At 40.8% G+C, this 12,178-nt stretch overlaps 1 protein-coding gene across 4 annotated transcripts in view; it reads right to left on the reverse strand.

The window, feature by feature from the left end:
* Positions 1-12,178, reverse strand: part of GRIA1 (glutamate ionotropic receptor AMPA type subunit 1) — a 307,919-nt gene that overhangs the window by 35,404 nt on the left and 260,337 nt on the right. For all 4 annotated transcript variants that reach the window (XM_035715647.2, XM_025434094.3, XM_025434095.3 and 1 more), the window contains 2 exons: positions 8,908-9,106; positions 3,399-3,646 (listed from right to left, as the gene is read on the reverse strand). In XM_035715647.2, coding sequence (XP_035571540.1) covers positions 3,399-3,646; positions 8,908-9,106 — 447 coding nt within the window. The remainder of the gene's footprint in view (positions 1-3,398; positions 3,647-8,907; positions 9,107-12,178) is intronic.

The following is a 12,178-nucleotide window of genomic DNA, read 5'->3' on the forward strand; positions in this document are numbered from 1 at the left end:
TAAAGCCCAGTTAAGCATTAGAGTGAGTCACAGGCATGGGATCTGGAATCAGACTATCTGAGCTTGAAATATGGCTATAGTTGTGTCAACCTGGTCAGGTAACGAAAATTTGTGCTTCTGTTTTCCCATCTGTAAAATGGGAATAATGGTACTTCATAGGTATGAAGTTTATATGAGATAATGTATATACCATAGTGTGTAGCAAGGAGTCAGAATTCACTCAATCTACCATTGGTGGAAAATCACTGGTGTGCCAGATGACCTGAACTTTATGTTCATGTCACTCAAAGATGTAATAATTTCTGAGTTTGTTACCTTGTTCCAGGCACCTATATGTGGGATGGGGTGATAGAAGTACTCTATTGATTGAACAAATCATGTCACTTCTCTATTCCTTGTTTTCTTGACTTTATATACAAGTATTTAGATCAAATAGTATCCTTGACTCATAAAGCTTTCAGTAAATTGTAACACTGAAGCATCACTCATGTTCCCAGATGTGTAAGACCTTATTCTCTACATGGTGCCTTTCTAGGGTAGCGTTGTGTAAGTTTCTGAGATAAAAGTCTCTTCCTTGCCAAGCATTCTTCTCTGCATCCCCTTTGAACTTTGTCTAAACTTGTACAGAGAATCTTTTAAGTTGTTCAGGCAAAAATGTATAATTGATAAATACCAGGCCATTTGATTTCCCTTCATTTGGCACATTCAGTTATTTCCGCACTCCTATAGATAGTTTTATTTCCCAATTTTCAGATAATTACTTAAAATTCTTCAATATAGTTCCATTACTTTTCTTTTTTTAAAGATTTTATTTATTTATTCATGAGAGACATAGAGAGAGAGCCAGAGACACAGGCAGAGGGAATAGCAGGCTCTATGCAGGGAGCCCGATGTGGGACTTGATTCCGGGACTCCAGGATCAGGCTAAACCACTGAGTCACCCAGAGATCCCAATTTCATTACTTTTCAAATGAGGACAAAAATCCTCTACAAAATCCTTCCCTATTTCATTCTCTGATCTCAACTTAACCTTTCTCATTTTTATTATCTATGTCCAGGAGCACTTGGCTTCTTTCAGTTAACCAACTGTAGCATGATTCCTAACCTTAGAGTCTTTGCACATGCTGTTCCCTCTGCCTGGACTGCTCGTCTCTACTCCTCCCCTCACTTTACCTTGTTAACTTCTATTAATCTGTCAGATCTCAACTTGAGATAAAGTATTCTTGGAAAAGCCCTTTTGACCATGTTCCACTCATCCTGCACACCAGATTAGACCCTATTATCTCTGGGTGTGTTTGAGATCTTCTTTGTCTTTATAGTCCTGCAGTTTCAAGTGAATCAGCTGCTGATTTTCATCTGTGTAGGACATGTAACTTTTGAATCTAGGTATTAATGTTTTCTATAAATACTGGAATGTTCCCTTTAAATACTGCCTCTACTCCATCCTCTCTTGTCTCTGGGACTCACAGAAGATGTGTCTGGGATTTTGTTTTCTCTTTCAGGTCTCTTAACCTCTTTGTCATGGTTTCTATCTTTTCATCTCTCTGTGTGATTTTCTGGGGAATTATCTCTATTGTTTCCCCCTAGTATAATAATTTTCTCCTCCAGTTAGACTAATTTGTTGTTTAACCCTTCTATTGAGATTTTATTACTTCTCTAAATTCTAATTTGTATTTTTCTAAATATGTCTGGTCCCTTATGATAATGAATTTTCTTTTAAAAGTGTTTTTCATTACTCTTAAATCTTTGGGTGTACTTCTGATTTTTGTTCATGTCACATAATTTATGACTTTACCCTGCTTAGGGAAGTCCCTGAATAGTTGGTTTATGCATTTCACTCTGGTTTTGATGTTCTTTTCTTGTTTTGGCCTAGGGATTTCCTAGCTTCCATTTAAAAGGCTATTTATTATAACTTTATCCTGCATATCTAGGTTTTGTAGTGGGAGTTTTGTTCTGCTTATTACTGGAATTAGGTGTCCTCTAGGTCACCTTTTGTCAATGATCACAGAATCTGTCATAGTTGTCATGAACCATCAAATAATAATTACCCCCCCCAATAATCACCTGTTGAATAACTGTCTTTCTTGTAAGAATGCAGTTCCATAAGGATAGAGATTGTGTGTCTTGTTCAAAATTGTAGCTCCAGGTCTTAGCCTAGTGCCTAGAACCTCAGGGCTCAATGTTACTGAAATGAATGCAAGGTGTGATGGTGGAAGTGATCCTGGATATCAAGGTGGGTTAGGAACCCCTCTCCATCTTTTTGCAACCTTTTTAAACACTTTTCACCTTTCCTTGAACACTGTATTTCTCTAAAATGATTTAATCCCTGTGTAAATTGACATAACATCTCATATATTACTTCATTCTGTGCTGTTTTCAATTACCTTCTCTGTAGATTATCCCATTTGGACTCACAATCACCTTGGACCTAGAAAGGGCTGGGATGAATATCCTCTCTTTACAGATGAGAAACCGAAGGTTTGCGAGATGATATGCCTTACCTTGTCAAGGTAGCCAGTAGTAAATCCCAGAATTAAATCTATGAATTAATCTAAATTAATTCATTCATTAGAATGAATACTAAAGCTTCTTTACCAAAACTTGTTTCTTTACTGAATTACCTGTTTCTTTCTACAGAAATCAGTATCTGGGGGGCACCTGGTGACTCAGTCCATTAAGTGTCCAACTCTTGGTTTCAGCTCAGGTCATGATCACAGGGTTATGAGACTGAGCCCTGCGTCAGGATTCACACTCAGGGTAGAGTCTGCTTGAGGTTCTCTCTCTCCCTCTGTCCCTGCCCCATTGTGCATTCTCTCTCTTTATATTTTATAAACAAATGAATAAATGAATAAACAAAATCTTTGAAAAAAAACCAAAAATCAGTATCTGGCAAAGAACAGGTGCTGCCATTCATTTGGTATTATTTTGATTGCCACAGACAGAGCATTTAGGACTCAAACTACTTGATTTTTCATTTGGACAATATGTTTATGTTTCTTTTCAGACAAACATTACAAACCACCTTGTCTCATAGAATCCAGGTTGCTGGAGAACTCTCTTCGTAGCCTAGTTGGATATGGGAATGTTTGGTAAAGGATGGTGTGTTATAGCTCACACAACACAAACGCAAGTTTCATTGATGTTTAACACACTTGGAGGGGTAAGGCGAGGCATGGGGGAGAACACATGGGCAGCAACAGTCATAGCAAGCTGAGGCCCCCAGGTCAATTTCCAACCTCAGGGCTGAAGATCTCGGGTGACTGGTGTCTTCCAGGCCCACAGGTGTCCAAAAAGGGCTTGCATTGTGGCACTGGAGCCATGTGGCAGACATAGCAGCTTCATTCCTGAGGTAGGGAGGGGGAGAGGGAGTACCAAGGAAGCAAATCTTGGCTACTTACCTCAGGGCGGACCCCTTGGGCGTTGCAATGCCATAGCCTTTGGAATCCAAGTTACCTCCCACCTTCATGGTGTCACAGGGTTTCCGCTGCTCAATGTACTCATTCATAGTAGATTCCAGAAGGTAGGCGTATTTGCCTTTGGATTTCCTCACTCGGATCATTCCCTCCTCTGTGGTCCTCACAAAAACTGATGGCTCTGCTGACTTCATGTATGTCCACATCTTCTCAAACACAGCAATTTTAGACCTCTGGCAGGGGACAGGAACAAAGCTGGAATTAAGTGCTGGCTGTGCTTGGAATTGAGGTCGGCACACACACTAATGAAGAGCTGAGTGTAGCTTGATCACACATTCATGAGCGAGATTAGCTCAGGAAGAAACAAATTATGAGTGATTGCAAAATAAGAGGCTCTAATTAGTACCAGTAGGTTCCAAAGTACAAATATCTTGCAAATACAGAATGAACAGAATAGCTCAGAATCTTTTAATTACTGAATTATATTCTCCTTCTATATGGGAAGAGTAAAGAAATGGGATCCTGTCTAGCTTCTAAAGACATTATAGAACCTATCTATTTTTCAAGAAGGCCATCTTTATACTGCCTAGAAGTGGAGAGCAAAATATCAGTGGAATCTGATTTCATTATTAGAGGACAACACTAAGAAATTTCTAGATCATGAGTCATATTATAAGACTGACCTCAGAATGTAAATTATTGTCTGATAAAGCTAATAACTTGAGACCTAATACTGTAGCCTGTTTACATTTCAAAAGCCTCTAAATCTAGCCAAATTGCTTTCCTCCCTTCCTCTTGAGCTCATTTTGAACTTTCTCTTCTTTAGGACTTGGCCTAGGCTGTTTACTTCACTGGCTACACTGGTCCTTTCCAGCCATATCCTACTAGTTATTTCACAGACCAGAACAAATCCTATATATTCTGAGACCATTTCAGTTTCAAGGACAATAGTTCACAAGCTCTAGGGGGCACCAGGAATCATGTGCAGAAATTGTTAATATGAAGATGTTCCTCCTCTAAACCTAAAGATTCTGATTCAGCAGGTCTGGGGTGGAGCCTAGAAAAAATTTTTTTCAGAAGTTCCCCGGGTGATTCTGATCTATATGGCCTCTGTGGCTCTCACTTTGAGAAAGAGTATTATGAGGGCTAACACTCCTTTCAGACACTGAACAGGTACTGACTGGATGGTCAGGCTAGAGTGCCAAGATTGTGAGGTATCCTTTCTTGTGCATAGGTCTCAAGTATGTGGATGCTACCTGAGGGAGGGGGACATCTTCCCTTCTGTGAGTCTTTCATAGAGTTTATCCTGGCACATAGTAGGGCTTTAGCCAAGGCACATAACCCAGGGCCACAAGTCATTCCTCTCATCTAACGTGTTATTTCTAAAAATCATCCTTTCCCCAAGGGTAGATGTATTTTAGGAGTATTGGACTCTGGCCTTGTAAATGGACAAGTGTTAAACACATATAAGGGGCTATTATTTTGAAAGATAGCACTAGAGTCATGTAACTCATATAGTCTAGTGGTTAATACACAGATCATAGATTCATTTGGTATAAAATGGTCATACCCACAAAACATCATTTTTCTTTGCATACAAATATCAGGTTTATTTCCTTGATAGTAACATCAAATGTTGACAAAATATTGATATACAGTTGTTATTCAAGTCAACTGATCTATAGGCATCAGTTGGGCCTAGAAAAATTCTGGTCTCAAGGGAAAGTTAATGGAAACAGTTACTGAGAATTTCAGGGAGGCATTTGGTAGAGTCTATCATTAGATTGACTAGATGATGTGCTTTGCAGTATGGTTAACCAGCTGGAAAGGCCACTGGACTGGCAGTGAGGAGCCCAGGTTCTAGTCTTTAGCCATCTGTTCCATGAGGAGTTGGGTCATGGGGACCTTTGAGTCCCTTGTGGGCTTGAAATATCTAATTCTTTACATGAATATACATCATTCAAGCAACAATGTCCATGTGAGGAAGAAGAAGAAAGAAAGAAGAAAAGGGAGGGAAAATTTCAAAGTTAGGGGAGGAAATACCCAGAACCAATCAGAGCATTTACAATATATGTCATATTCTCTCACAGGAAACAGAGAAATGTATAAATTCAGCTGTGACCAGATTTGCAGATGATCTTCTAGGCAAAAACCCAACAAAATACACAGCAGGGCAATGGCAAGATGCAATTTGACCTGACAGGATGGCCACGGCAGGAAACGGGGCTGCTGACAGGCAAAGCTGAAGAGCCCTCTGGGCAACAGTATGCAGAAAATTAATATGTCCTCTCAGCCTCACCCCAGTGCCCTAAATGCAAGGGCTGTGCTCATAGCCGCTCAGAGCAGGCTATCAGGAAAATCTCATCTCCAGGGATGCAATGGCAGCATGAGTGGCAGGGAAGATTGGAAGCATACTTGGGGTATTTGTTCTTGGATCTCTCCTATCATCTGCAGCTCTCACAGTCCTTCACACATCTTAATTAAACTGTCGATGGAGGATTAAGTGACTCTGGGTTGGGGCTGCCAAGAAGCTCTGGGCTGCCGTGGGGACTAGAAGGCAGACTTTTTTCAGAGTCTGGGGTAGAGGAATACTTGTTTCACCATTCCCTCGTTCTGCCTTATGGGAGTGGTGAGTGATCTTGTCTCTCCACCCACCAAAGTCCTGGTGGGAAAATTCTCAAGGTCAAAATCACAGAGATGGAGTGGCTCATGGGGCATATCTTGTCAGCACTCTCCTTCTACAGGTAAAGAAACGGAGGTCCACAGCATGGCAGTGAACTGTTCAATGTCATGTAGCTTCTTAGTAGCAGAGCCATAAGTAAAACCCAGGTCTCCTGATTGCACACCTTGTCTCTTGTTTTAGGCTTTAGATCTTACTAGCTGGGAGACCTCAGGCAAGTAACATAATATTTCTGAGCCTCAGTCTTCCTCTCCTGACAATGGTGATAACAGCAGCCACTGCACAGTGTTGCCATAGAGATTATATGACAACAGAGGTAAAATGCATGCCCGTGTCGGGCACATAGTTAGTATTCCAGAAGTGGTGCAATCACTACTAATAATTATGCCCCTCGTTCAGGTTTTACTTTAGGATAAGAATGCCCAATGGCTGGCTTGAGACTAGTTTCCCTTCCTACATATGTGACAGATACTGATACCAGTCAAGGAATTCTTTCATATGTGCCCAGATGTGCTCTCGGAGTCACCTCTTAACATTGAACTCTCGGCAACTACTGCTGATTAATCATTGTTAGTATGTGAACTATAACCTATTGTCATCAACACAGTAGGCCCGGTGAGCACACAGAGCTTGTAGAATACACATGGTTTTCTTGCCAGATGCCTATCAGTGTGCTCTGGTCAAGAAATAGAAATATGTCAATTGACATTAATAGAGAAGTTTCAAGTCATAAGTCCTAGCTGTGCCTCTGAGTAGCAAGGCCATGCTCATTTTCTTCTCTGGGCCTCAGTTTCTTCAACTACAAAAGGAAAAGGCTAGACTAGATTTATCCATGAGCCCATCTAATAATGTGAGTAATCTTTAAAAAAACATCAGGTAATGACACCACCTCATTAGGACAGTGGTTCAGTGGTAACAATGCTTGGGCTGAAATGAGGAAACAGATTTTGTGTTCATCCTTGACACTTACATTATGATTTCCTAAATTCTAACATTTTTTTAAAATAAATTTATTTTTTATTGGTGTTCAACTAAATTCTAACATCTTGTCCACAAAATGGACATATAACCCCTGTCCTGCCACAGGTCACAGTTGGATCATAAATGAGACCATGGTTGGGAAAGTGCTTTGGGGATGGTGATGTGCTCAGATATTGGGAATGAGAGCATAGGTATATAATGGGTAAGTGATTTGGCTGTTCCCCAGGTTCATCAGCAGGCCTGTGGCATAGGACTGGCTATATGGACAAATATCAGACATCTCCTTACACTTTGGTTGTAGGCTACAAATGCCAGAGAATTATAATGAGATTACAGGAAGTTTTTCTACTAGCTGGTTGGGTAAGCTTAAGCAAGTCATGTCACTCTCTAAAATGACAGATTCTGGCCATGTGCCTCCAAGTTACCCTCTTGCTCCAATATATCGAAAGTGGATGATTTTAGCCTTAGAGACTGGATCAGTGATTGTTAAGACTTTGGTCCCCTTCCTGCTTGTCATACAGAACACAGAGCCCACAATCAAGAAATTGAGCAAATTACTCTACTCTGTGGGTTCACCCAGGGCCAGGGGTTTGCTCTATGAAGTTGCAGTGAAAACCTAGTAGGTCTGCACAGGATCCCCATCAATGCTTGAAGCAAGGTAGGGACTTGCCTTCTATTTTCCTTATACCACTTATTAGCTGTGTGACCTCAGGCAATTACTTTTACTTCTCTGAGCTTCATATATAAAATGGGGACAACACATATCTAAATCCTCTCTAATGAAAGGATTCAATGAGATAATTCATGTAGGGTGTGCTAGCACAGGACCTGATTACCTAGTAAGTGCTAGGTGAGTGGTAGCAATTGTTTATCATTTTTCTTTCATCAAAATATGGTAACTCCATGTGATATTTGTTCAGCTTTTAGGATGAACATGTCTACAGTCCAGGAAACTATAGGTTTATCTGCTTTGGAGCATTGTTCAAGTTGTCCCCTTTGCCTGGAATGTAATTAGCCAACCCAGGTCTGCCCTAGTTTCATGATGTCTACATGTTTTTAGTGGCTATAAATCCTTACCCCTTCCCCAAAATCACCCCAAATGCCTATACCCTAAAACCCTAATGGGAAACAGAGCCTTGTGTTGTAGACCCTAATCTCCTTTAATTTTATAATGACTCCTTAAGGTAGCTATTACTCTCCAGACTTTATAGGTGAGGAAACGGTGTCAAAGAGGCTAAGGGACAGAGAACAAGGACAGAGCCAGGTCTGGCCAGCTGACTCTAGGTCTAGCTGACCCTAGGCTTCTGCTCCTCTGCCTTCACTTGCTGCTTCCAGCCACATGACATCTCCACCATCTCCACTCTCACTTCACATTTTCTCTCTCCTGGCACTGTTAAATAGACCACCTGTTAACAGTAATTGTTTTCCATATACCATCTTCTTATTTGTCAGGTCTCTAAGGAGAGGACAAAAAGGGTATCAGGTCTGGACCTTGTCCCTAAGTTGGTCCTAGTCAATTACTAATTATATTGCAAGTATGTGTGGCAGCAGGGAAAAAACTGCATGTCATATCCTTTGCAGCCTTCAGAGAACTTGGCATAGGCTGTAATATGTAAGGGTCTGGTTCAATGCAAGAGCTTTGAAGTTATCACAAATGTAGAAATGTACATTTCTCAGGGATTTGTAGAAAGCTGAGAATTGCTCTGGGTTTCCCTGATTTGTACTATGTGAAGCAGTTGCCCTGGTTGCCTCCAATCATATGCTTCTTAGTGAGTATATTTTAATGACAGGTTCTCTTTTGTGAAGGTGCCTTAGGACAAGGGATGTTCCTACCCTGAAGAATTCCTTAGTGGACCCTGCTTCCAGGGTCCCATAAGCGATTTCCGTTTGCTTCGCTAGGTCCTCAGCACTCTCGATGGGAGACACCATCCTCTCCACGGTCAGGAAGGCAGCCAGGTTGGCTGTGTATGAGGAGATGATGATCAAGGTGAAGAACCACCAGACACCACCAACGATGCGGCCAGACAGGGACCTGCAGGCCAAAGGGAAGAGGTGTCAGAAGCATAGACATCAACTGCAGAATGCTATAGGGGAGGGCCAAGGGACAGCCTAAGCCCTGTCAGCAGAGCTGTCAAACCCTATTTCACCCTTCTCCTCTGTCAGCTAGATGTGAGAATTCATATGTCAGAGAGATTCTCCTTGGCATTTTGTTCCTTATCACAGATAAAGACCTATGTGGTTGCTATTCTTCAGGGGTGATAAAACCCCACAGGCATATATTCACACCACTTTCACATACATATACATCAATACATGTGCCAACAAAGACAGATATGTCAACACTTGTCCACAAAATCACACACATGTACAAACATCCTTTTAAATGGTGTTACATACACACTAAGTATTTGTGCACACATATATGAATGCAGATGCATTTATACACATGTACAATTTTGATCATGTTCAGAAATGTTTCCAGACTGCCTTCTCATTGTTGTTCTTTTGGCCATCAAAGGTCACCAAAATGGTGGACTAGAAGGAAGGGAAGGGAGAATGGATTGGAGACAGAATGACAACAACTATACTCTAGCCAGTTTGGGGGAATGTCACTGCTGAGGGCAGCCATAATGCTCTCCTCTACCACAGAGAAAGAGTTTGGCTGAAGTAAAAGACAAAGAATATTTTGTACTGGATCAAAATGTTAACTCTGACAATGATAAATGAGGTGAGAAATTGATCTTTGGTTTTCTTAGAGTCCTATTCTCCTCTTATGCCCAACAATGAAGAAAAATAGGAATATCAAGAATTCTATAGTGATCTTTCAGCTTTGGCTAGGAGATTTCCAATTCTAGAACATTTTTCCAAAGATATTTCAAAATTATGTCCATATCATATATATATATGATATGTCCATGTCCATGTCCCATAGAATGATTAATGATTTAATGTGGTGGACGGACAGGGCATCAGATTATGCCAAATCATATAGTGATAAAGTTATTTGCATTCTATTTCTCTTTCCATCCAGCTCAATTTGTTAAGGAAGTGTCATCCTGGAGTTACTGTAACTTTACATCCTTTCTAACATGTGCCCTGACAGCCTCAAGCTCAGAGCTTTTAGTAGGTGACAGTGCTTAAGTAAAACCTAATATTTAACAACTGAAGAAATCACCAATTCAACCCATGAATATACAGATAAAGAAACTTGAGTCTCAAATCACACTGACCCATGAGCAGAACCCAGGCCTGCCAGTTTGTGTAATTATTCCACACTGTTCTCAACATTCTGGTCAACATTCTCTATGTTATTCCCATGTTCCTGTGTGTTTCACTTTGTTTCCATTTCTTGGGGGCTCCTTTTCGTTCTAGGCAGACAGTGCTCACTTCAAAAAATTCAACAAATATTTGTTATTGCTTGCTGTATGGAAAATAATGTCCTTAGAGGCTTCACATTGAAAGGGAAATAAAAGGAAATTTGTTCAAAGGAATGATACCAGGAGAGTGGAGCAAAGCTATGTTATGTGAAGAATAGCTGCAGGAGGAGGGGACAGGAAGAAAAGACTCAGAGAGAGGTGTTCACTGAAGGATTGACATGAGATTGGTACTATGAAACCTGATTTAGGAGTATTTGGCAGAAATTTCAGAAAAACAAACACTAAATATAAAGAAGTGGGTATTTTATTTAAGGTGGCGCAACCTGAGGGTGAGAGTAAGTTTCCCCATTTCTGAAGATGTTCAAGTAGTAGACCTTTACAGAGATGTTGTATTTGGTGCTCACTCTTACTCCCCCAGGGTATAGAGTGCTGGGGACATATGTCGACTTAGAGGCAGGGTCAAACATCACAAGGGCCCAGCCTTCTTTTATACTCTTCCATCTATGAGTTTCTGTGATTTGAAATCATAAACAGGTAGACCAGGCTTCATGGCTTCCATTGGGCAGTCAAACAAAATGATACACACAAAGGCAAAAGTATTCTCCCCATGCTTCAAGACTAGTACACATCTGTACTCCAAATCACACCAGTCTTCTGATAACTAGTCCAGTGTTTTCTTCACCTTAGGAGGAGGTAAATATTAGCGTTCTGAGGCTTTGTTGAAGATGATGCTCTTTTCTCAGGTCTGGGTGACCCGAGTGGCATCTAAACTAGACGCCAGCCCTTATCTTCCCCTTCCTCTGCCTAATCAGCCTGAGTGGTCTTTTTAAAAACATTAATTGTATCATGTTGCTTCTTTGCGTAAAATCCATGAAATCCCTTCTCTTACACTTGAAATAAAATTTAAACTCCTTGGTAACCCTTAAGACCCTATGTGCTCTGGCCCGTAACTTGCTCTCCAGTATCTCCACAACATGGGCTTTGGGCTTTGTTTGGTCCTTCCTACTCAAAATGCTCACACCCTTATCACATGCCATTCTCCTCCCTGATAATTGCATCAACCCTATTCATCCTCCAGACCTCACCTGACCCAGTACTTTTTCAGCATTCAGACTTAAGACTCTCAGAGCCCCATGCAGCTCACATTGCAGTTGAAATCTGATTTCTGTTGGTGTAATTGTTGACAGTCTATTGCTTCCCTAGATTATAAGCTCTATAAGAGTAAAGAACCTTATAGTACCTAGCCTAGAGTGGGCCTCAATAACATGTGGATGCATGAATGTCAAGTCTCTCATAACCTGGTAGTTCTATTCACATTGCATTTGGATTCTAGAGACCTGGAATATTTTTCAGAGCCAGGAGAATCCAAACTTGCTTAAAGCTTAGGATGCCTGGAGTCAAGTAGTAGACCAAGTGTTCAGGATGGCTACTCCCTTTTCTAACATTACTGAACTGAGAGACCCAACTAAGGTATCTCAAGTTGAGGATTATCTAGTAAAAGTCAAAGCCCTCCCAAGAAATTTCCAAGCCAATGTTTCCTTCTTCACTGTTCTCCTTTAATTCATATTTATCTGGTAGGTGTTGAGAGCAGCTTACCCTACACACTATTCCCTATATCCCTACCTACTTGATAAAAATAGCAAAGAAGGAGTCTATTGTTTAATAGCCAGTAAGTGTCATCTGTGGAATAACTAGAAGATCAGAGGAAGAGGCTCCTGAAAATGTGA

This window comes from Canis lupus, chromosome 4 (assembly GCF_003254725.2).
Source record: "Canis lupus dingo isolate Sandy chromosome 4, ASM325472v2, whole genome shotgun sequence".
NCBI classification, from domain to species: domain Eukaryota; kingdom Metazoa; phylum Chordata; class Mammalia; order Carnivora; family Canidae; genus Canis; species Canis lupus.